The sequence below is a fragment of the Lithobates pipiens genome, unplaced genomic scaffold, assembly GCF_037356315.1.
Source record: "Lithobates pipiens isolate NorthernLeopardFrog02 unplaced genomic scaffold, aLitPip1_a1.2 Scaffold_27, whole genome shotgun sequence".
Taxonomy (NCBI): Eukaryota; Metazoa; Chordata; class Amphibia; order Anura; family Ranidae; genus Lithobates; species Lithobates pipiens.
The window spans coordinates 20,547,728-20,575,158 of record NW_027507788.1 but is presented as its reverse complement, the minus strand read 5'-3'; the positions used below and the strand labels follow the sequence as shown (position 1 = coordinate 20,575,158).

Sequence of the window (27,431 nt, the reverse complement as noted above, 5' to 3'; positions counted from 1 at the left end):
GGAGGGAGCGACGAGTCAAGATCTGAAGAGAAGAAGAGAACAGAAGAACAGAAGGCAGCGGCGGCAACAACAGCGTCGACAGCGGCGACAGAAGACCAGGCCACCGCCTGTAAAAGAGCTATAAGAAGGCGCGGTGGCCCGACAGAAGAACCGAAGAGGGGGACAAGACCCCCGAAGTCGGAAGAAGGGCGGCGGCGAGGAAGAAAGCCGGGCTCCTCTGCTAGCAAAAGAGCTAGAAGAAGATAGCGGAGGAGTCCGGCGAGAAGACCCCCGAAGACGGAAGACCCCCGGAGCTGTGCAATAAACGATTTTTACCCTGTGTTGTGTTTTTTTTTGTACTTTTTTCACAGGTGAATGGGTAGGGGTACATTGTACCCCATACTCATTCACATAGGGTGGGGGGCCGGTATCCGGGGGCCCCCTTATTAAAGGGGGCTCCCGGATTCTTATAAGCCCCTCGCCCGCAGACCCCGACAACCAACGGCCAGGGTTGTCGGGAAGAGGCCCTTGTCCTCATCAACATGGGGACAAGGTGCTTTGGGGTGGGGGGGCTGCACGGCCCCCTTCCCAAAGGCCCCCCCCCATGTTGAGGGCACACGGCCTGGTACGGCTCAGGAGGGGGGGGGGGGCGCTCGCTTGCCCCCCCTTTCCTGGCCGGCCGGGTAGCGTGCTCGGACAAGGGTCTGATGTGGACCTGGCCGTTGGGGTTCCCCTTTAAGTCCATACCAGGTGGCGGGGCCAGCGACGTCTGCTTCGCGGGCCCCGCCTACCTGGAGACCCGCTTGAAATGAGCGGACTTTTCTCCGGGCGGGAAAAGTCCGTTCATTTCAAAAGTACGGCGGACTGGCATACGCACGGCCTAATTGTCCGCTGAAATGCAAGTCCAGCGGGAAGATTGGAGTGCAAAACTACTTTCTAAGTCCGCCGTACTTTCGGGTCAAAAAAGTATGCCGGAGGCTACACACGGGGGGATTGTCCGGCGGACTTGAGTTTGCCGGACTTTTCCACCCGATTGTTTGATCGTGTGTACGCGGCATAAGGTGAAAATATTTATGGACAACTGATAGGAGGAAAGAGTAGAGTGACAGTGATATGAACTCGTCAGTCTGTTTCATCGTCAAGATCTGTAATGCCGCGTACACATGACCGGACTTTTCGAGGGACTAGGTCCGACAGTCTTTCCGACGGACTTTCCGAATGAACGGACTTGGCCACACACAATCACACCAAAGTCCGACGGATTCGAACGTGATGACGTACGACCGGACTAGAATAAGGAAGTTCATAGCCAGTAGCCAATAGCTGTCCTAGCGTTGGTTTGTGTCCGTCGGACTAGCATACACACGAACAGATTTTTGGCAAGCAAAGGTCCGATGGAGCCCACACATGATCGAATTGTCCGACTGACTTGTTCTGTCTGACCTTTGCTGTCAAAAAGTCTGGTAACTTAAATACAACAGCAAAAAAAATTAAGTTCCCTTCCCTGCCAGACAGGGTTGTGGAGTACGGCAGAGCTGTGTAAATCTCAGGACCGGATGGATCGAAAAGCAAACTCTTTGGCAGAAAAAACAGCCCCATAAATGTATTTTGTCTGTATAGTTAGTTATTTTCCTGGAGTTCGGATTTAAGGCAGTCATTTATTATGAATGGGCTGCAAATGTATCACAAGGGATCAATGACACACAATCACACAAGGCATCACATGAGAATGACGGGTCCCTGTGCAGTCCCAAAACATTGCTCCTCAGTGATCATGCATTCTTTTGGTCCCCTGTGGTGTCTTATCTCATCCCAAAAAAATTGCATGCCTTTTTTGTGCATTATAATTCAAAGCCGACTACCTAGTGTCTTGGGGGTGCCATTCACAATGAATAATACATGTTTACTGATTGGTACTGCAATGTACGAGTATGTATGGACTCAACAATTGCCTGGAGACGTTTTAAGTAAAGAATGTGTTATGCCCCATACACACGGTCGGACATTCCGACCACAAAATCCGTCAGAATTTTTAAGACGGATTTTGGCCGAAACTTGTGTTGCATACACACGGTTGCACAAAGTTGTCGGAAAATCCGATCGCTCGGAACGAGGTGACCTACAAAATGTATGCCGGGACTACGTAGAGGCCAGTAGCCAATAGCTTTCGTCTCCAAATTTTTTCTGAGCATGCGTGGCACTTTGTGCATCGGAATTCTCTACACACAAGCGGAAAAAGTCCGATTGGATTTTTAGATCCAGCTCTCAAACTTTTTCCGTCGGAAATTCCGACGGAAAAAGTCCGATAGAGCCCACACACGATCGGATTTTCCGACAACATAATCCGAACTTACTTTTTCCGTCAGAATTCCTGACTGTGTGTGGCATTACAAATCAGTAAGCCCTTGTACACACGGTCGGAGATTCTGACGGAATGTGTCCTATCGGACCGTTTTGTCAGATAATCCGACTGTGTGTGGTCTGCATCGGACTGTTTCCGTCGGAATATCCGTCGGACCCAATTTTCCAACTTGTTGGAAATATTTTCCAACAAACTGGTCCGATAGGACATACTCCGATCATGTGTAGAGAATTCCGATCGGACAAAGTGTCATGCCTGCTCAGATCAAATTCCTACATCAAAGCTATTGGCTACTAGCCTGAACGTAGTCCCATCGTAACGAAATTACGTCATCACGTTCTGAACGTTCGGATTTTCCGACAACTTTGTCCGACCGTGTGTATGCAACAGTTTTCAGACAAGATCCATCGGACAAAATCCGACGGATTTGGTTGTCGGAATCTCTGACCGTGTGTACAGGGGCTAAGAACTGTTTCAAGTTATTTTTTTATTTTTTTTTACGAGTATCATGTTATTTTTCTTAGTGCAAGTTAGATCAAATTCAATAAAGAAAACATTTGATTGGTTGTTACTTTCTCTGAATTTGTTTTATATGTCATCCTCATACCCATCATCAATACTGAATTGTAATGTCACTTTCTTGCAGCCAGCAAAGTAGAACCCAATGACAACTTCTATGCTGGTAAGAATTGATTTACCTTTTATATTATATTTGTGTATTATTTATTTTTGTTGAATTAATAGATGTTCTGAAGACAAAAGGGCCAACAGTGGCCCAAGCAAACCTCACCATGCCATACCATATCATATTATACCATTATATTCAATACCATATATACAGTACCTTACCATATTATACCATTCTATTGCATACCATACCATTCCATTTCATATTATACCATTCTATTCCATACCATACCATTCCATTTCATATTATACCATTCTATTCCATACCATACCATTCCATTTCATATTATGCCTACCATATTATATCATTCTATTCCATACCATGTTATACCATTCCACTCCATAACATACACCATTCTATTCCATACCATAATTTACAGTGCCTTGAAAAAGTATTCATATGCCTTGAAATTTTCCTCATTTTGTCATGTTACAACCAAAAATGTAAAAAAAAATTATTGGGATTTTATGTGATAGACCAACACAAAGTGGCACATAACTGTGAAGTGGAAGGAAAATGATAAAAGGTTTTCAACATTTTTTCCACATAAATATCTAAAAAGTGTAGCGTGCATTTGTATTCAGCCCCCTTTACTCTGATACCCCCTAGCTAAAATTCAGTGGAACCAATTGCCTTCAGAAGTCACCTAATTAGTAAATAGAGTCCACCTGTGTGTAATTTAATCTCAGTATAAATACAGCTGTTCTGTTAAACCCTTAGAGGTTTGTTAGAGAACTTTAGTTAACAAACAGCATTATGAAGGCCAAGGAACACACCAGACAGGTTAAGCTTAATGTTGTGGAGAAGTATAAAGCAGGGTTGGGTTATAAATAACTATCCTAAGCTATGAACATCTCACGGAGCTCTGTTCAATCCATCATCTGAAAATGGAAAGAGTATGGCACAACTGCAAACCTACCAAGACATGGCCGTCCACCTAAACTGACCGGCCGGGCAAGGAGAACATTCATCAGAAAAGTAGCCAAGAGGCCCATGGTAACTCTGGAGGAGCTGCAGAGATCCACAGCTCAGGTGGGAAAATCTGTCCACAGGACAACTATTAGTCGTGCTCTCCACAAATCTGCCCTTTATGGAAGAGTGGCAAGAAGAAAGCCATTGTTGAAAGAAAGACAAGAGAAGTCCTGTTTGCAGTTTGCGAGAAGCCATGTGGGGGACACAGCAAACTTGTGGAAGAAGGTTCTCTGGTCAGGAGACCAAATCTTAACTTTTTGGCCTAAAAGCAAAATGCTATGTGTGATGAAAAACTAACACTGCACATCACCCTGAACACACCATCCCTACCGTGATACATGGTGGTGGCAGCATCATGTTGTGAAGGTGTTTTCGTTCAGCAGGTACATGGAAGCTGGTCAAAAATGATGGGAAGATGGATGGAGCCAAACACAGGACAATCTCAGAAGAAAACCTGTTATGCCTTGTACACACCGTGGGACATTCCGACCACAAAAAATATTTTGTCCAAAACTGGTGTTGGATACACACGGTCGGACAAAGTTGCTGGAAAATCTGATCGTTCGGAACGAGGTGATGTTCGTTGCGTACGACGGGACTACGTAGAGGCTAGTAGCCAATAGCTTTGGTTTCGGAATTTGATCTGAGCATGCGTGGCACTTTGTTCCGATCGGAATTCTCTACAAATGATTGGAAAAAGTCAGATCGGATTTTTTTATCGGAAAATTTTAGATCTTGCTCTCAAATTTTTTCTGACGGAAAAAGTCCGATAGAGCCCACACACGACCGGATTTTCCGACAATATAATCCAAACGGACATTTTCTGACCGTGTGTACAGGGCATTAGAGTCTGCAAAAGACTTGAGACTGAGGTGGAGGTTCACCTTCCAACAGGACAACGACCCTAAACATACAGCCAGAGCTACAATGGAATGGCTTAGATCAAAGCATATTCATGTGTTAGAATGGCCCAGTCAAATTCCAGACCTAAATCCAATTAAGAATCTGTGGCAAGACTTGAATATTGCTGTTCGCAGACACTCTCCATCCAATCTGACAGAGCTTGAGCTATTTTGCAAAAAAGAACGGGCAAAAATGTGGTAGAGACATCCCTAAAAAGACTTGCAGCTGTAATTGCAGTGAAAGGAGGTTCTACAAAGTATTGACTCAGGAGGGGCGCCATACAAATGCCCCCCACACTCTTCACATATTTACTTGTAAAAAAAATTGGAAAACCATTTATCATTTTCCTTCCACTTCACAATTATGTGCCACTTTGTGTCTATCACATAAAATCCCAATAAAATACATTTACATTTTTGGTTATAACATGACAAAATGTGGAAAATGTCAAGGGGTATGAATACTTTTTCAAGGCACTGTACCATTCTATTCCATACCATTCTATTCCATTCCATACCATATTATACCATTCTTTTCCATACAGGACCATATTATATCATTCTATTCCATACCATATTATACCATTCATACTATACCATTGTGTACCTTACCCTACCATGCCATACCATATTATATTTAAACAAAAGGTAAGTGCTTATCATTAGTCAACAAATAAATGTGATTAGAAATAGTGATACAAACAGTCTTCAAAGCAATCCATACATACAGTATATATAATGAATGTGAATAAAAATGAGAAAAAAGGATAATGCTTCCCAAAGTCACTCCAAGAAAGATAGAAAGGGATAAACCCCACACAGATGATTGGAACAGCCTCAAACATCCATGGCTCCTCGAATCCACTCTCAGTATAAAGGGGGCATGTATGACATAACAAGCTCCTAGTTTAGTATGTAATAATAAAAAAAATATATTTATAAAAAAAAAATGTATTGCACTCACATGTCTGAAGATAAAAGCAAACCATACCATGCCACACCATAGTATAACACCCTACTGTACCATACCATACAATACCATACCCTACTGTATCATACCATACTATTCCATGCAATACCATACCCTACTGTGCCATACCATACTATTCCATACAATACCATACCCTACTGCACCCTACCATGCCATAGTATACCATACCCTACTGTACCATACCATACTATTCCATACAATGCCATACCCGACTATACCATACCATACCCTACTGCACCCTACCATGCCATAGTATACCATACCCTACTGTACCATACAATACCATACCATACTATTCCATACAATACCATACCCGACTATACCATACCATATCCTACTGTACCCTACCATGCCATAGTATACCATACCCTACTGTACCATACAATACCATACCATACTATTCCATCCAATACCATACCCTACTGCACCCTACCATGCCATGTCATATTATACCATACTCTACTGTACCATACTATACCATACCATACTATTCCATCCAATACCATACCTTACTGTACAATACCATACAATACCATACCATACCATTCTATAAAGTATCATACCATACCATTTTAATTAACCATTCACCAATTTAGCAGATCCATACCTATATGTGATGGGGCTTTGTAGCAAACCCCCAAGGGTCCCCACCAAAAAGACAAATCCTCCATAATATAATTTCCATATCAATTTTTTAAATGTCCTCAAACTATATATACATGTATGTTATTTTCTGTGCCAAATTTTATTACTACATGACACTGGGGGTTATTTACGAAAGGCAAATCCACTTTGCACTCAAAGTTCACTTGAAGTGCAGTCGCTTTAAATCTGAGGGGTAGATCTGAAATGAGGGGAAGCTCTGCTGATTTTATCATCTAATCATGTGCAAGCTAAAATGCTGTTTTTTTATTTCCCTTGCATGTCCCCCTTGGAACTACAGTGACTGCACTTCCAAGTACACTTGCAGTGCAAAGTGGATTTGCCTTTAGTAAATAACCCCCCATTGTGTAATAAGTTTTGCCCCCCCCCCCCCCATATACTTCTGGGCCCCATAGCAGTTGCATAACCTGCTATGGCTATAGTTACACTCTTGGATATAAGTATGTTGCTATGATTGTTACTATTATTCAACATTATTAGCAAAACATAGACAGCAAAGTAACGATTCTGTTAGAATGATAGTCTTGCCCATGTGAGCTGACAATCTAAAGGATGATTGTATTACAGATGCAACTCCTGATCTGGAAGAAGTCACCGCAGCTTCACCTCAGCAAGGTAAGCAAAATATTAGCAAAATAAATGTTGTCCATTTAGAGTTTAGATCTATTTTAAATGTATCGGATAGTGTGATGATGATGATGATGATGATGATGATGATGATGATGAATGAAAACCATACGTGTTCCTACCATATCAGGACATTTAAAATGGCTGTTTTGTCAGCTTCCAGGGACATTGATTACAGACTCCTTGCTGGGCTGGTAGCAGGAAATGTCCTGGTCCTGTCGCTGATCGCTATAGCGCTTTTCTGTTTTGTGAGAAGAAACATGAAGAGAAGACAGCAAGGTATGAACTAAAATGCTCTGAAAACAAAATATTGTAATATGTTCTATATAATAACTCAACCAAGCATTATACATTTTTATTTTGTTTTAGTGTATTATTATTCTTTTTATTCATAATAATATCTCTTTATTATTATTAATACTATTATGATTTGTATTTTGCATTTGTATTTTGGCCATATATGGCATTTGTGCTACACATTAACTCAACCAATCATCATACATTTTTATATTACTATAATATTATAATGTGTATTATGACAAAATATTATTATTATGTTGCACTTTTAGATTATGCATTATACTGTTGAGGTACTTTTTGCACCATTGGGAACATTAATCAAAATTTTTTGCATGCATTAAAAAAAAAAAATAGGGCAAATCTATCTGTCAGTGGGAGGAAGAGTGCCCCATCATTAGTGTCACTGGGAGGAATAGTACCCCATCATTGCTGTCAGTGGGAGGAATAGTGCTGCATTGCTGGTGTCAGTGGGAGGAAGAGTGTCTTATCATTGGTGTCAGTGGGAGGAAGAGTGTCTTATCATTGGTGTCAGTGGGAGGAAGAGTGTCTTATCATTGGTATCAGTGGGAGGGATAGTGCCCTATCATTGGTGTCAGTGGGAGGGATAGTGCCCTATCATTGGTGTCAGTGGGAGGAATAGTGCCCTATCATTGGTATCAGTGGGAGGAATAGTGCCCTATCATTGGTATCAGTGGGAGGAAGAGTGCCCTATCATTAGTGTCACTGGGAGGAATAGTACCCCATCATTGCTGTCAGTGGAAGGAAGAGTGTCTTATCATTGGTGCCAGTGGGAGGATTATTGCCCTATCATTGGTGTCAGTGGGAGGAATAGTACCCCATCATTGGTGTCAGTGGGAGGAATAGTGCCCTATCATTGGTGTCAGTGGGAGGAATAGGGCCCTATCATTGGTGTCAGTGGGAGGAATAGTGCCCCACAGGGCAGCCATCAGAAATGGCGGGGCCCTTTAAACAGCTTTAGGCCTGGGCCCCCTGAGCCTGGCCACCAACATTCCCCCACTGGCTGTCCCATCAAATCCGCCCACTGGCCATCCCACGTCCTCTTCCTTCTCCATCCCATGTTCTCTGTCCCGTGTTCTCTTTGTCCTCCTGCAATCCCATGTCTTCTATTCCATGTCCTCCACCTCCAGTCCCATCTCCTCCATCTCCACCCACCTCTCCACCCTCCCCTGCATTCTGGCACCTGGTCCGCTCTGACGGTACCTGCCTTGCGTTAAAGATAGCCTGGGTTGTGACCTGTGGTCCGGGCCCCTCGGACATGCGGGCCCCTTACATGTGTACCAGCTGTAGCCCCCTGATGGCAGCCCTGGTGCCCCATCATTGGTGTCAGTGGGAGGAAGAGTGATCCATTGCTGTTGTCAGTAGGAGGAATAGTGTCCTATCTGTGTCACTGGGAGGAATAGTGTTCTATCATTGGTGTAAGTGGGAGGAATAGTGCCCCATCATTGGTGTAAGTGGGAGGAATAGTGCCCCATCATTGGTGTAAGTGTGAGGAATAGTGCCCCATCGTGCGCCATCAACAAAGACAGAGATCATACAAATGGGATTCTGATAGTGTCCCCAGTGGGAATTATTAACAGGATCCCAACGCGGAATCCCAAGAGCACTAAGCATTCAACCATCATTCTACCCATCATTGGCTACCGGGGTACACTGCACCTAATAACGGTTACTGTTTGTTGTTCTATGTATGTAATGAATGTGGCCAATACCTGCCCATTGAGAAAATCTTCATACATGTTTTCCTTTTCTAGGTATAATCAACAATGGTCAGGAACTCAGTTCACAGGGAACGGCATCGGCCTACAAGGTATATGACCATTCCTGGTTATTGGTGGGATGAATGCATCCAATCCATATATACCTATACTTCAACTGTTAGGCCTTAATACGCATGAAAGAATTTTAAACCAATGGGTTTACGGAGAGTTTAATATGTTAAAAGATGCAAAGGAAACTAATGGATCTGGCCCTACACATGCATACAGGAGCAGTGACCCCTAGACTTTCTATTTAGCCCGGTTTAAAGTCCAACTACAAAAGTTAGAAAACAAATCTGCTTCTGATTGCCACACCTACTGACAAATTTCGTCTCACCCATTGAGGCTTAGTCATAGAGTTATTGAAGTGGGTCCCCCTTCCCACCACCGAAGTGCAGGAGTTAAATGCTTGTTGGTCTAGAGCAGTAGTCTCCAAACTACGGCCCAGGGGCCAGATGTGACCCATTGCTTGCTTTTACCCGGCCCTTGTGGCCATTATTACCCCCAATTACACCAATGAAGGGGAACAATTTCTCCCACTAATACCAATGATGAGGCACAATTTTTCCCACTGACACCAACAATGGGGCACACTGACACCCAATGATGGGGCACTATTCCTCCCAATGAGACCAACAATGGGGCCCAATGACACCCAATGCTGGGGCACTATTCCTCCCAATGAGATGAACAATGGGGCCTAATGACACCCAATGATGGGGCACAATTTCTCCCACTGATATAAAAAATTGGGCCCAATGGCACAAACAATTGGGCCTAATGACACCAATAATGGGCACAATTCCTCCCACTTATACCAATGATGGGGTGCAATTTCTCCCAATGACACCAATGGGACCCAATTACACCTAATGAAAAGGCACTATTCCAGCCAATAAGACCAACATTGGGGCCCAAACACACCCAATAATGGGGCATTATTCGTCCCAATGAGACCAACGATGGGGCCCAATGACACCCAATGATGGGGCACTATTCCTCGCAATGAGACCAACAATGGGGTCCAATGACACCATTAATGGGGCCCAATTAGGCCCAATGGCACAAACAATTGGGCCAAATTACACCAATAACGGGGCACAATTCCTCCCACTTTTACCAATGACGGTGCACAATATCTCCCAATGACACCGACAATGAGGCCCAATGGCACCCAATGAAAGGGCACTATTCTGCCCAATGATGGGGCACTATTCTGCCCAATGACACCCAATGACGGGGCACTATTCCTCCCAATGAGATCAACAATAGGGCCCAATGATACCCAGTGATAGGACACGACTCCTCCCAATGAGACCAACAATGGGACACAATGATGGGGCTTTTTCCCTCTGTTTTCACCTCCTCACACCTCCTGTTTTAGAGTGCCTCCCCTTTGGATGGAGGAGCACATGGGGCACTGCAGACATCAGCATTGGCAATATAAGGGGGGGGGGGGCAAGATGTACTAGTAGATTTAAATACACTAATAAATTGAAGCTAAACCACAGCTCGCTTTTGGGATAAAGGTTTTACCTGAATAAATAAAAGATGATCATTGTAAGCACCCCTGCCCCCGGTTAAATGGTTTGTCTCATCTCTGTAAACTGATATATCTGGAAGAGAGCTTGTTCTTTGGAAAAAAAAAACAGACTTATTAGCTGGATCACCAGATGGAAATAGAAGAAAGAGAGCCTGAAAAGGAAACCAATGCAGTCATCACATCTAAGAATTGGAAAGCTGCAATATAATAAATGTTTGCTTTTGCGTTTAATACTGCTCGAAGGAACATCTGCTTTGGTAAATCCTAGTTGGCTGGCTATCATATTGACTAAATTGTTTTAACTCTACTTGCCTGTTCATTTTATTTTAGATAATGTTTATAGAGATTGGCTTGTGTATTTTGCACTTGTATAACTTTATATATAAATTTTTCTTTTCAAGGGCTTCAATAATTAAGTTTTATGAAAAGATTTATGAACTTTGACATCATCGTCATCTCTCCAAACCGCCATGCGGGAAGGCCGGAAGGCTCACATCATTATTTATTGTTGTTGGAGGACTCTGTTCCTTTAAGTTCTGCTACTTACTAGAAATGTGCATTGGCAAAAAATGTGTTCGTTTTCGTTTCATTTGTTTTTTTTGTTTTGTTTTTTAAGTTTTTTGGATCATTTGTTATGATCGTAATTAGAAAATTCATACATGTGTAAATTCGTTCATTCGTGAATTTGTACATGTGGAAATTCATACATTCGGAAATTAGAAAATTCGGAAATTTGCAATTCTAAATTCTAAAATTCCGAAAACCCCAAAATTTGAAAATCTGAAATAGTAACTGTTAAATTATAGGTATTATAATTTCCTTTCAAATTTGACTGTTAGTGAACGTAACGAATACAAATTTATCCAAAGTTACAAATTATCCGAAATAACAAATGCTGCATCTAAACAAATGGAACAGAACAAATTATTAATAAATAATAATAAAAAGTTTATTAGTACTATTGTTATTTATTATTATTAATTTATCACGTTCCATTCGTTTAGATATGGCATTCGTTTTTTCGGATAATTCGTAACTTCAGATAAATTTGTATTTGTTATGTACACTAACAGTCAAATTTGAAAGGAAATTACAATAACCTATAATTTAATAGTTAGTAATAGTTAAGTTATTATAAGTTATTATTTCAGATTTTCAAATTTTCCGGGCTTAAAATTTCCTATTTTTTTTCTAATTTTCTTTTTCTTTTTCTTTTTTTGCATTTCTGAATTTCAGATATTTTTTCAGGAATTTCCAATATTTAGACTTTCCAATTTTTTTTTTAATTTCCGAATTTATAATTTTCTTCAAGTTGCCAAATTTACGATATGTTTTGAATTTTAAAATTTACTTTTTTTTTCAATTTTATGATTTTTAGAATTTCCAAATTTATGAATTTTTTTTCGGGCTTACGAATTTTCGAATATTCACATTTACGAATATTCTGAAAAGTTTGACAAAGGGGTTTTCGTTAATTCGGATATTTCCGAATTAACAAATTTCCTATTTTTTTCCTAATTTTCTTTTTCTTTTTTTTTTTGGCATTTCTGAATTTCAGATTTTTTTTCAGGAATTTCCAATATTTAGACTTTCCAATTTTTTTTTGAATTTCCAAATTTATAATTTTCTTCAAGTTGCCAAATTTACGATATGTTTTGAATTTTCAAATTTACTTTTTTTTTTCAAATTTATGATTTTTAGAATTTCCAAATTTTCTTTTTTTTTTTTGAATTCCCAAATTTACGAATTTTTTTTGGGCTTACGAATTTTCGAATATTCACATTTACGAATATTCTGAAAAGTTTGTCAAAGGATATTTCCGAATTAAAAAATTTGTCGAAATTCGTTTAAAAAAACGAATTCGGAAAGAAATGAATTGTACATGTCTACTAGCCACATTCTAGGGTCTCCATACTCTCCACCCGCTTTATTCTGGATGGCTTTACAACTGGATGTGACCGATATGAAGAGCTGAATCTGAAAGATACTCTGATCCTGGATAAACACATCTAGAAATTATTCTGCTTCTAGCTCCAGTATGAATCTTTATCGCCCACTTTATGGTGTTTAAAGAGTGAGTTAACCCTTACATATATTTCCAAAAAAGATCCCTATGCACCACAGTGCCCCCAATATAAAGCTGTGCTCTATTTCTCAAACCAGTGCCCACCTCTTCAGCTGACACCATTGTCCTTCCCGTTCCATCCTGCAGATGGCAGGATGCACCCAACTCCAGATGTACACCCCCCGGAAAGCCACGAGATCCCCTTCGCACATGCCCAGTCTGCTCCTTTGAATGCAAACCGGGCATGTGCGAAGGGGAGCTTGTGGATTTCCTGGGGGTGTACATCTGGAGTTGGGTGCATCCTGCCATCTGCAGGATGGAACGGGAAGGACAATGGTGTCAGCTGAAGAGCTGGGTATTTATTTGGTGAATGGAGCACAGCATTTTAATATATTAGGGACATTGTGGTGCATGGGGACCTTTATGGGAAATGTGTGAAAAGGTGAACTTACCCTTTAAGGTTCATTCTATTCTTATTCTATCTAATAATTTCCCTTTGGAATTAATAAATTATTCTGAATCTGATACAATTAATGATGCTGTCATTTTATTTATTTGAAATAAATATTGCGACCCGATTTCAACTTCAAGTGGTAGTAAACCACAGGTGGTTATTAAAAAAAAAAAAAATTCCCTGCAAGGCAATGTCACAATGTGCTAGTATGCATAACATACTAGCACATTATGAGAAATTTACCTTAGAATTAGATATGTGCACTGCCAAATAATTTGTTTTCGTTTAATTCTTTTTTGTTTTTATCAGAAATTTGGAAATTAGAAAGTTCGGAAATTAGAAAGATTGAAAATCCAAAAAAAGAAAATCTGAAAATCTGAAAATTAGAAATCCAAAGAGAAAGAAAATCTGTAACATTCAAAAGAACGAAAAACTGAAAATTCTAAATAACTATATATTATAGTTATTGTAATTTCCTTTCAAATTTGGCTGTTAGTGAAAGTAACAAATACAAATTGATCTGAAGTTAGGAATTATCAAAATAACAAATGCCCCATCTAATTAAATGTAATGGAACAAATTAATAATAATAAAACTTTTTTTATTATTATTATTATTATTGTAATTTATTATTATTAATTTGGATTATTATGATTCGTTATTTTGGATGATTTGAAACTTCTGAGAAATTTGTATTGGTTATGTTCACTGACAGCCAAATTTGAAAAGGGAATTCCAATACCTATAATTTAATAGTTAGTAATAGTTAAGTTATTATTAATTAGTTGTTATTTCAGATTTTCAAATTTTTGGGGTTTCGATTTTCAAAATTTCCTATTTTTTTTTTTAATTGCCGAATTTCCGTTTTGTTTTTCACATTTCCAAATTTCCGATTTTTTCTGAATTTGCGATTTTTTTTTTGAACTTTCAAATATTTTTTTTAGAATTTACGATTTATTTCTAACTTACGATTTATTTCGAATTTCCAGGGTTTTTTTTTATTTCCAAATTTACGATTTTTTTTCAAATTCCAGAATTTACAATTTTTTTAGAGTGTACGTGTTTTTTTTTATTATTAGTTAGTTGTTATTTCAGATTTGTTATTTCAGATTTTAAAATTTTTGGGGGTTTAGAATTTCCTATTTTTTTTTTAATTTCCGGGGGTTTTTTTTACATGCGAAATAATGAATGCCGCATCTAAACAAATGGAACAGAACAAATTATTAATAATAACAATAATAATAATAATAATAAACTATTATTACTGTTATTTATTATTATTAATTTGTTACGTTTCATTCGTTTAGATGCGGCATTCATTATTTCGGATAACTCGTAACTTCGTATAAATTCATATTTGTTACCTTCACTAACAGCTAGATTTGAAAGGAAATTCCAATACCTATAATTTAATAGTTCGTTATTTCAGGTTTTTGGGTGTTTTTGATTTTCGTTCTTTTGAATTTTCATTCTTATTTCCCAATTTCCCCTTGAAAAAAAAACGAATTCAGAACTAAACGAATTGCACATGTCTACTTAGAATGAAGCCCTCAAGCGCCACGACGTCACCGCTGAGAGGGCTGACACTTTCCCCCAGGTCTTTCTTCCGGGGTTAACGGCCTACGGCTACATGAGTGGTCAGGGGGGCATGATGACGCCGCTCCCGCGTATGTGTGTGGGAGCCGCCATTTACAGCACGGGTTCTGAAGGTCTGGCACTGCAAGCGGACCTTCAGAGCGCATGCGCCAGTGCAAGTTTGGGAGAAATTTGCAGTACCTATAGGTAAGCCTTATTATAGGCTTACCTGTAGGTACAAGTGGTGTAACAGAGCTTACTATCACTTTCATATAGTGCCGCTCCGAGTGGCAATGCCATTGCTCAAATGATCCACCACTGAATAGGGTGCTGGCGGGAGCGTGCTCACCCAGAAAGTATTGTAGCCAAAGATAAGAAAAGGCCACCCACTGACAGCTATTGGCCAAAGCCCCACGCTCTCCCGATAGCCACACCCCTTGACGTGGGTCTGCTCTCCTCTGAGCCTAGATGCCGTGTGAGTGAAAGACGACCCCCCACTCGGCTCCATAGCATTAGAGGGTGGAAGCGACGTCAAATGTAATTTCCGCCTTATGCTCTTAAAGGGGAATTTATTTATTATTTTTTTCAAATTACTTTTTTTTTTTATTGCATTTTAGTGGTAATATGAGATCTGAGGACTTTTTGACCCCCCAGATCTCATATTTAAGAGGTCCTGTCATGCTTTTTTTTTTTCCAATTCCTTGTAATAGGAATAAAAAGGGACCCAAAAAGATTTTTTTTTAAAAGGACAGTGTCAAAATAAAAAATAAAAAGTAAAATAAATAAGAAAAAAAAAAATTAGCGCGCCCCGTCCCGCCTAGCTCACACGCAGAAGCGAACGCATACGTGAGTTGCGCTCGCATATGAAAACGGTGTTTAAACCACACATGTGAGGTATCGCCGAGATCGGTAGAGCGAGAGCAATAATTCTAGCTCTAGACCTCCTCTGAAGCTCAAAACACGCAACCTGCAGAAAATGTTAACCTATGGAGATTTTTAAGGGTAAAACTTTGTCGCCACTCCACGAGCGGGTGCAATTTTGAAGCGTGACATGTTGAGTATAAGTTTTCTTGGTGTAACATTATCTTTCACTATATAAAAAACAATTGGGCTAACTTTACTGCTGTCTTATTTTTTTCATTTAAAAAAGTGTATTTTTTCCACAAAAAAAAAGTGCGCTTGTAAGACCGCTGCTCATATACAGTGTGTGACTGCGCATATACGGTGCCATTTTATTCTAGGGTGTCTGAAAAAAAAAATATATATATATATATATATATATATATATATATATATATATATATATATATATATGTATGTATGTATGTATGTATGTATGTGTGTATATATATATATATATATATATATATATATATATATATATATATATATATATATATATATATATTTATATATATAATGTTTGTGGGTTCTAAGTAATTTTCTAACAAAAAAAAAATATTTTAACTTGTAAACACCATATATATATATATATATATATATATATATATATATATATGTATGTATGTATGTATGTATGTATGTATATATATATATATATATATATATATATATATATATATATATATATATATTTATATATATAATGTTTGTGGGTTCTAAGTAATTTTCTAACAAAAAAAAAATATTTTAACTTGTAAACACCAAGTCTAAAAATAGGCCGGCCCCTTAAGTAGTTAAAGGAAAAAATAAAATAAAATAAGTAGTGGTGTTATAAATAACTGTTTTGCCTAGCATCATATTGTGTGTTTATCGATAGAATAATTCTGATTTTGGCAATTATTTATCTGTTACAGCATTGGTATAAAAAAAAGATTAATATAGAATAATATATAATATAGAATATTAACTAAAGTTAAAAAAAAAAAATAATTAACTTAAACCTGGGTAAAACTATATTTATTAAAATTTTCTGGGATGATCATTGGTATGTTTTGCCTAAACAAAATATCTAAATCCAACTACTCCAACCACTACAAAATAAAACATATATTTTAAAAGTAACTTTTAATATATATATTTTTTTTTATATCAGCAGCTTCATTAAAGTAGAATTGCAGGCTACACATAAAGAAAAATGCAGAGGGTGCAACCGTCTAAGGCCTCATCCACACAGGACGTTTAAAAAAACGCCTGCGCTTTTTTTTGGCACACACATTTTTTTGGCGTTTTTACAGTAAAAACACTCCCTGTAATGTAAAAACACCTAAAAATGCCAAACTAGCGGCTAAGCGCGGCTAAAACCTTGTTACAGTTTTAAGCCGTGTTTTTACTTTTTACTTTTTTACTGTTTTGCATTTTTACAGCCTCTGCTCCTGGATACACAGGCGGTGTTTTTTTTTTTGTTTTTTTTTCTACTGTCCTGAAATGCTTACGCCTCCAAACTCCTCTGAACACATGAACACACAGGTTAACATGGAGGAGCGTTCAGAGGCAGTAAAAAAAAAAAAAGGGCAGATGCTCCTAAAAGCAGCTTCAAAAACGTCCTTTCTGCGAGAAAAAAAAAAAAAAATGAATCAAAAGAAAATCTGTACTTGCTAAAAATGTTCTTACTATGCAAAAAAAGAAAACTACAGTAAACCCCCCTCCATCGCGGGGGTTACGTTCAGGACCCACCCGCGAAAAGTGAAAAACCGCGAAATAGAAAGACCCTATTTAAATACACCCTAGGCATTTTACCACCCCCTCTAACGTCGCCACGTTCGGTGTGGTCCACAAGCGAGGCATGCATTCCACCGCACCCTCGCTCTGATTCACTGCTACATAACCGCGAAATGTCAAAATATTACCGCGATATCAGAATAACAGGTCCTAATTAAAATAGCGCGATATACCAGGACCGCAAAAACTGAACCGCGATAGAGCGGGAGTTTACTGTATTGCAGCTTTCAGAACTAAGAACTGGTAAGCTGCAATTACTTCTAGCACCATGACCCCCAATACAGGGGGATGGGAAGGTTAACTTATCATGACCCCCCCCCCGGGGAAGGGGTTAACTTTCACTGCCATGACCACCAATGTGTGTTAATGTTAACAGTACTGATACCAGTGCTGGGGGTTATTATTACATCTACTGACACCACTGCTGGGGAATATTATTCACCAGTGCTGGGGGTTATTATTGCAGCCATTGACATTACTTATGGACTTATGGGGGATACTATTATGTCCACTCATACCAGTGCTGGGGGTCATTATTGCAGCCATTGACATTACTGCTGGGGATATTATTGTGTCCACTCACACCAATGCTGGGTGTTATTATTGCAGCCATTGACACCACTGCTGGAGGATATTATTGTGTCCACTCACACCAATGCTGGGGGGTTATTATTGCAGCCATTGAAACCACTGCTGGAGGATATTATTGTGTCCACTCACACCAGTGCTGGGGGGTTATTATTGCAGCCATTGACACCACTGCTGGGGATATTATTGTGTCCACTCACACCAATGCTGGGAGTTATTATTGCAGCCACTGACACCACTGCTGGGAGGTTTTGTCCACTCACACCAGTGCTGGGGGTCATTGACATCAATGTTCTGGTTACTTTTGCATCCATTGACACTGGTTATTGTAGTCCGGTTTCTTCAGTGTACATTGTCATACCCATGCAAAAAATGAAGTAGGGCCAACATTTTGAGGCATTGAGGTGTGAATATGCACTACTATTGTGCAGCCCTCTGGAAATGTCTAGCATCGCACACACGGCCTTTTATCATTTTCCGGTTGATCATCACTGCTTTAAAGTGGTTGTAAAGCAAGACAATTGTTACCTTAATGCATTCTCTGCATTAGTTAAAAAACTCTGTTCAGTTATCCCCCCCCCCCCCCCCTCTCAAAACACCTGAACCCAATCTTGATCCAGTGCTGTGTACTAGAGCAGCGTCTCTCTCTCTCTCTCTCTCTCTCTTGTTGCTGTCAATCACAGTAAGTGAGGATAGAGAGGGAGGCAGGGCCGAGCCACACTGTTTTTATCAATGGACACCCTGACCCCTGCTCGGGATCTAGCCCCTATAGCAAGCGCCTTGCTACGGGGGCACTTGGCAGGGGAGAGGAGTCAGATGCACCAGTGGGGGACCCTAGAAGAGGAGAATAGAAGTTGCTCTGTGCAAAAGGATTGCACAGACCAGGTAAGTATAACAGGTTTGTTATTTTAAAAAACAAAACTTTTTTTTTACCTTTAACCCCTTCACGTCACCCTTACCCAAATTTGCGTTCGTGGCTTGAAGGGGTTAAACCGGGGTGATATGCAGCTGTAGGCATCACCCCAGTACCATTTTTTAGAGTGGGCATTTGGCTCTTTGGTGATAACTGATGTGGCTAAAATCCGCTTGGCTGTTATTCTAAAGGAGCGGGAGGGGATGTCCTTCCCTCCCTAGGGTTGCCACCTGTCCGGGATTCACCTGGACAGTTCGGGTTCGGGATCATGCGTCCAGGTTTCAGACTGCCTGAAACCCGGACACATTATTCAGACCGGACTATGGCTTCCAGATGCATCTGGATGAGAGGTGCTGACTGCCAAGGGGTGAGTGAGCTCACCATCCATCCCTGTCTGTGACTGAAGTCTCCCTCCTGCCTCTGAGTAAGTACACTAAGGTAAATCAGGGTTCTCAGAGCACCCCTTACATAAGAGTTCCCCTTTACACCAGAGTTCTCAGTGTTCCCTCTTACATCAGAGTCTTCTCCGTACATCAGAGTTCTCAGTGTTTCCCCTTACATCAGAGTCTTCTCCATACATCAGAGTTCTCAGTGTTCCCCCTTACATCAGAGTCTTCTCCGTAACATCAGAGTTCTCAGTGTTTCCCCTTACATCAGAGTCTGCTCCGTACATCAGAGTTCTCAATGTTCCCCCTTACATCAGAGTCTTCTCCGTACATCAGAGTTCTCAGTGTTTCCCCTTACATCAGAGTCTGCTCCGTACATCAGAGTTCTCAGTGTTCCCCCTTACAACAGAGTCTTCTCCGTACATCAGAGTTCTCAGCGTTCCCCCTTACATCAGAGTCCTCTCTGTACATCAGAGTTCTCAGTGTTCCCCCTTACATCAGAGTCCTCTCTGTACATCAGAGTTCTCAGTGTTCCCCCTTACATCAGAGTCTGCTCCGTACATCAGAGTTCTCAGTGTTCCCCCTTACATCAGAGTCCTCTCTGTACATCAGAGTTCTCAGTGTTCCCCCTTACATCAGAGTCCTCTCCGTACAACAGAGTTCTCAGTGTTCCCCCTTACATCAGAGTCTTCTCCGTACATCAGAGTTCTCAGTGTTCCCCTTTACATCAGAGTCCTCTCCGTACAACAGAGTTCTCAGTGTTCCCCCTTACATCAGAGTCTTCTCCGTACATCAGAGTTCTCAGTGTTTCCCCTTACATCAGAGTCCTCTCTGTACATCAGAGTTCTCAGTGTTCCCCCTTACATCAGAGTCCTCTCTGTACATCAGAGTTCTCAGTGTTCCCCCTTACATCAGAGTCCTCTCTGTACATCAGAGTTCTCAGTGTTCCCCCTTACATCAGAGTCCTCGGCATACAGAGTTCTCAGTGTTCTCCTTAAATCTGTAGACTCTGATGTAAAAGGGGAACACTTGTTATTAACTTTATATGATTATAAATGTTATTTAATAGCAAAATATATGTATATAAAAAAAAAAATTCTGTGTGCCGCTAAAGTGTTTGGGTTTGACTTGCGCCGCGGAAACCCGACGGCCAGCCGGTGCATCCGCTGGCTAGGCTGAGACCCATACGAAGCCGGATTCGGCTCCAATCGGGTCTCCGATGTAAAATCCTGGAAGCGACGTCATGACGTCACTTCTAGTTTACTCGGCTGCCAATGGCGCTGATTTAAAAAAAATGACAGAATGAACAATTTTGGCCATCTGAATACTTTTAAGTGAGAAGGAGGGATTTGGGGTCTTTCTTTTAGACGCCGGTCTCTCCATAAAGAGTACCTGTCACCACCTATTACTGCCACAGGGGATATTTAAATTCTTTGTGACAGCAGTAAAAGTGATCTTTTTTTTTTTTTTTTTTTAAGGGACGATGTAAAAAAAATAAAAAATAAATAAGAATTAAAATAAAATAAGAATAAAAAATAAATAAATACATTTTTTTAAAGCACCCCAGTCCCTGCATGCTCACGCAGCAAAGAAAATGCATGCGTAAGTCGCACCCGCAAATGTAAACGGTGTTCAAATCACACATGTGAGGTATAGCCGTGATCTTCAGAGTGAGAGCAATAATTCTAGCACACCTCGCAGACCTCCTCTGTAACTCTAACCTGGTAACCGTATTTTTTATTTTTTTTATTTAAAGCGTCGACAATGGAGATTTTTAGGTACCGTAGTTTGTTGCCATTGCGCTTTCAAAGCATGACATGTTACATATCTATTTACTCAGCGCTACATCAACTTTCACATTATACAAAAAAAAATGGGCTAACTTTACTGTTTAGTTTTTTTTTTTTTTAATTCATAAATGTGTCTTTTTTTCCCCCAAAAAAATGCGTTTGAAAGACAGCTGCGCAAATACCGTGTGATATAAAATATTACAATGATCACAATTTTATTTTCTAGGGTCTCTGCTAAAAAAAAAAAAAATGGATTTTAACTTGTAAGCAACAAAATGTCAGAAATAGACGTGAAAGGGTTTAAGATTTCCACTTTTTTAATAACTGCCACTAGAGGTCAGTAAAGCACCACTGACACTACCTTAAAAAAAAAAAACGGAAACTAGTCCCAAGGTACAATACATATATTTGTCCACTAGGTGACAGCAGAGTACAACTTTTGACATAAATCCACCCAAACGCCCTTGAAGCTCTGATACATTCCAATATTGTGTGTGTGTGTGACCCCTACTGAACAGTTGAGGCACATACGAGAGAACGGCAATTTAAATGAGGTCATGCTGCTAGCATTCTTTTGAATTCCCTTCAGTTCTCCAATGCTGAATAAATGCAGGCTGACAATAAAACTTTCTTTTTACATTCAAGGTTAATCTACCTCTCGTATGTGTGATTTTTTTTTATTTTTTTTTATTTTTCCAACCAAAGAAGTAATAATATTTTATGTAAATATCTGTGTGTGCAGTACTCCAGAAATACCACAAGATGGTGCTGTAGCAAAGAGAACATAGAATGTAAAATAGAATAAAATATATGTATATATATATATTGTCCCTTTTTTTTTTTTTTTTTAAGGCTTCACGCGGACTGGACATTTTCGCTGTTAGGAGCACCTGGCAGGGTTTTTTTTCTGCCTCTAAACACCCCTGCATGTTAGGGTTGTCAGAGGCATAAAATATATAAAATGTGCTACCCCTGTGTATAAACCACCTATTACTCAACTTTATACTATAGGAAGCAGCTAACTCCACTATGCATCCAACCACCTGTACAAAATGCAATAAACATATATATATATATATATATATATATATATATATATATATATATATATATATATATATACACACATATATATTAGGGTTGCCACTTTTTCTTCAAGTCAAACCCGAACACTTTAGCGGTGCACAGCAATTTGTTTTTATATATATATTTTGCTATTAAATAACATTTCTAATCATATGAAGTTAATAACAAGGGCCCCCTTTTACATCTGAACTTGCAGAGTTCCCTTTCACTATAAGGGGGACTCTGCAGACTCTGATGTAAGGGAGAACTCTGGGGAGTAAAGGATGCTTTGGTAGCCATGATTTAAGGGGTAACACAGAGAACTCTGATGTATGGAGAGGTCTGTGATGTAAGGGGAAACACTGTGACCTCTGGTGTAAAGGGGAACTCTGATGTAAGGGGTGACCTGAGAACCCTGACACTCTCAGCTTAGACAACTGCATGCAGCAACCCTGCTGGGAAGCCATAGCCCAGTCTAAATAATGTGTCCGGGTTTCAGGCAGTCTGAAACCCGGACACATGATTCCAAACCAGAACTGTCCGGGGGAATCCTGGACAGGTGGCAACCCTAATATATATATATATATATTAGGGCTGCAACTAACGATTATTTTCATAATCGATTAGTTGGCCGATTATTGTTTCGATTAATCGATTAATCGGTTAATATCCATAAAAAAAAGTGTGGTGTATAATTTAGTTAATATGTAAAGTTTAAAAAAAAGGCAATTTATTCTTAAATATCTCTATGCAGTAGTAAATATAAATAAGCAACTATATGGTTAGGGAGCAAAATATCTAATCCACTCTGAGAATAACAGACAGAAGAGATATACTGTATATATATTAGAGGAGATATATACTGTATATACTATTACAGGAGATATACTGTATATACTATTAGAGGAGAAAGATACTGTATATACCGGTACTATTAGAAGAGATATACTGTATATACTATTAGAGGCTATATACTATTAGAGGAGAGATATACTGTATATACTATTAGAAGAGATATACTGTATATACTATTAGAGGCTATATACTGTATATACCGGGGATGGCGAACCTCGTCACCCCAGATGTTTTGGAACTACATTTCCCATGATGCTGAACTACACTGCAGAGTGCATAAGGATCATGGGAAATGTAGTTCCAAAACATCTGGGGTGCCAAGGTTCGCCATCACCGGTATATACTATTAGAGGAGAGATATAATGTATATACTATTGGAGGGGATATACTTTATTAACTATTAGAGGAGATATACTGTATAAACTATTAGAGGAGATATACTGTATATACTATTAGAGGAGAGATATACTGTATATACTATTTGAAGAATGATATATTGTATATACTTTTAGAGGAGAGATATACTATTAAAGGGTCAATCTAGTAAATATCATCAGACTTATTAACTTTAACCCCATTTTGTCACTGGCCGATTAATCGATTATGAAAATAGTAATCGATTGATTTCATAATCGATTAGTTGCCGATTAATCGATTAGTTGTTTCAGCCCTAATATATATATATATATGTATATATGAAAGTGCAGCGCTCTCCTTCAATAAAGTGCTTTCAAATAATAGTGCATAAATAAATATATATGAAAACAGTGTAAAAATCATCTATATAGAATACATTTATGTGAGTCCATCGTTTCTTTTAAATATATATATACAGTCCATCAATAAAAAGATTCAATGTCCATGAAAAAAAAGGAGCAGTCCCATTCACCAGAAATGTTTCAGTAATTGCCTCTGATCCCCACAGTGCCCCTTCACTCTAGCTATGAGTGTTTTCTCACCTTCTTTAATGGACCTCACTGTTTAATGGCTCCCCGACCAGTTGGCATCATTATACTGTGGCAGGTTGGCACGGGTGCACGAACTGCCGTAGGTGTACGTCCGCCACTTTAAGAGAGATAGGGGGGCGCGACGCTGCAGTCGATGCACATGACCGGCGGCCGTGATGTCTACTCCCAAACCCCCCCCCCCCCCCCGGCGATCACTCCACAGAGAGCCAGAACGGGAATCTGTGTATGTAAACAGACTAATCCCCCGTTCTGACAGGGAAGTAGAGATCTGTTGTTTCTAGTGATCAGGAACAGCGATCTCTCTGTACACCCTGTCAGTACCCTCCCCCCCCCCCCACAGTTAGAAACACCTCCCAGGGAACACACTTAACCCCTTGATCGTCCCCTAGTGCTAATCCCTTCCCTGCCAGTGTCATTTATACAGTAATCAGTGGCTATTTTTAGTAACGGGAGAAAACCCCACTATAATAAATGATTTGTGGCTGCTCCGGTTTTCGAGGGACTGTCCCTCATTTGGAACAGTGTCTTGGAACAGTGTCCCTCTGTCCATCATTCCTCCTCATTTGCCCCTCATTGTGGTCTGATCTTTATAGTTGTATATAAAATGCACTATTTATCCATCAACAGTGGCGGCTGGTGCTCAACATTTTTGGGGAGGACAAACAAACTGAAAATGTCTGAAAAAAAACCCCATCATTTGCAGCCTCACTGTGCCCATCAATTGCTGCCACTGTACCATCAAACACAACCACTGTGCCATCAAATGCAGAAACCGTGCCATCAAATGCAGCCACTGTGTCCAAACATAGCCACCGTGCCATCAAACTGATAATATTCTTAAAAGAATATTTTAAAACAATTTGAAAAAAATATATATTTTTACTCACCAGAAACCCCTGTTGCTAGGCAGCCTTCCTAATCTGCCTCTTCCTATTCCGCGGTGCTGTTTCTTAAATTCTTCCTCCTCGGCGAGTGGCCCAGTTGTCTTCTGGGACACGTGTGTTTCCCAGAAAACAATGGGGTCATTCACAAAGCACCGTGCAGCTCGCGCATGCGCAGTAGGAAACGTGCAGTGAAGCCGCAAGGCTCCACTGCCTGTTACCCTTGGTTAGGAAGGCAGCGCCGGCCGACATCGCAGGCTCGCTGGACAGGTAAGTGTCCTTACTAAAAGTCAGCAGCTACAGTGTTTGTACGCCCCTTTAAAGTGAAACAATAAAAATGAAATATTCCTTTAAATATTGAGCCTGGGGGGTGACTATAGTATGCCTGTAAAGTGGCACATTTTCCCCGTGTTTAGAATAGTACGACAGCAAAATAAAATTTCTAAAAAAATTGTAATCTAAAACTGATCGCGGCTGTAATGAATTGTCGGGTCTCGGCAATATAGATAAAACTCATTGAAAAAAGAGAGCATGGGACCACCCCCCCCCCCAGTCCATTACAGGCCCTTCGATTCTGATATGGAAATTAAGGAGAACCCTGTGCCAAATAAAAAAAAAATGGTGTAGGGGTCCCCCCCAAAATCCATACCAGACCCTTATCCGAGCACGCAACCTGGCAGGCCGCAGGAAAAGAGGGGGGACGAGAGAGAGCCTTGTCTTGTTTTTTTTAAACATTTTGACACTTTTTTTGTGAAATGGTAGGGGTACAATGTACCCATTACCATTGCACAGAGGGGGGAGGCCGGGATCTGGGGGTCCCCTTCTTAAAGGAGCTTCCAGATTCCGATAAGTCCCCTGCCCGCAGACCCCCACAATGACCAGGCAAGGGTTATGGGGATGAAGCCCTTGTTCTCATCAACATGGGGACAAGGTGCTTTGGGGGGCTACCCCAAAACACCCTCCCCATGTTAAGGGCATGTGACCTGGTACTGTTCAGGAGGGGGGGCACTCTCTCTCGTCCCCCCTCTTTTCCTGCGGCCTGCCAGGTTGCATGGTCAGATGAGGATCTGGTATGGATTTAGGGGGGATCCGTACGCCTTTTTTTTTTTTTTACATTTTTGGCGCAGGGTTCCACTTAAAATCTATACCAGACCTGAAGTGCCTGGTATGGATTTTAGGGGGACCCCCACGTAATTTAATTTTAAAATTTTGGTTCAGGGTTCCCCTTAATATTCATACCAGACCCAAAGGACCTGGTAATGGACTGGGGGGGGGGGGTCACATGCTCTTTTTTTCAATGAGTTTTATCTCTATTGCAGAGACCTGACAATTCATTATATCCGCGGTCAGTTTTAATTGACAATTTTTCCTTTAGAAATGTGGTACTGTTTTAAAAAGGAATATTTAATTTTTATTGTTTCACTTTAAGCATTATTAAAATCACTACTCCCGAAAAATGGCCGTTTTTAAACAAATTTTTTTTGCATTGATACATGTCCCCTGGGGCAGGACCCGGGTCCCCAAACACTTATGACAATAACTTGCATATAAGACTTTAAAATTAGCACTTTTGATTTTTCATGTTAGTGTCCCATAGACTTTAACGGTGTTCCGGCGGCTTTTGAATTTGCCCCGAACACTGCATATTGTTCGGTGTTTTCAGAACATCCAAACAACCAAAGTTCGGCCCGAGCGTAATTTCGCCCGTCCAGAATTCTTGTAAGTCTGCCATTGCTCACTTACCTAATTCCAGCAACATGCACGATCCCTCGTGGTGCCTCTCTTTCTTCCTGTCCCGGCCTTTGACATCATGTCAGAGGTGGGGACTATATATAGATCAGACCTAAATGAGGGACAAATGAGGAGAAAAGAGGGACAGGGGGACTTTGTTCTGAATCAGGGACAGTCCCTCCAAGTCAGGGACAGTTGGGAATTATGCATATGCACAGCATCAAGTTACTTTATATCAGGGTTTCTCAGCCAGGGTTCCTTCAAAGGTTGCTAGGGGTTCCTTGAGTTCCCACTGTAAGGGACTAGTTCTTCACAACGTGTTGTAGATAGAGTCATTTTTAGCAGGGGTTCCCTGAGACTGGAACGTTATTTCAAGGGTTCCTCCATGTTGAAAAGGTTGAGAAAGTCTGCTTTATACAGTTGGTTTGCCTTAAAGTGGTTGTAAACCCTTACAAACCACTTTGACCTACAGGTAAGCCTAGATTAAGACTTACCTGTAGGTCCAAGAAATATCTCCTAAACCTATATGGTTTAGGAGATATTTACAAAAAGAGAGCCACCGCTGTCTAAGGGCGCATGCGCCATAGACAGCGGCGCGCAGGCGCACTTGGCAGGCCGCAGATCGCGGCGATATGCTGCAGATCGCGGCGATATGCCGCGAGTGTCGGCTCCC

General features: G+C 40.3%; 1 protein-coding gene across 1 annotated transcript in view; it reads left to right on the top strand.

Moving 5' to 3' along the window:
• LOC143933636 (sialic acid-binding Ig-like lectin 8) overlaps positions 1-11,605 on the top strand; it is a 50,305-nt gene extending 38,700 nt beyond the window's left edge. Inside the window, exons 7-11 of the mRNA XM_077456588.1 lie at positions 2,988-3,023; positions 7,125-7,172; positions 7,341-7,463; positions 9,257-9,312; positions 11,207-11,605. Of these exons, the coding sequence (XP_077312714.1) occupies positions 2,988-3,023; positions 7,125-7,172; positions 7,341-7,463; positions 9,257-9,312; positions 11,207-11,221 (278 nt within the window). The 3' untranslated portion in view covers positions 11,222-11,605. The remainder of the gene's footprint in view (positions 1-2,987; positions 3,024-7,124; positions 7,173-7,340; positions 7,464-9,256; positions 9,313-11,206) is intronic.
• Positions 11,606-27,431: the final 15,826 nt, after the last annotated feature.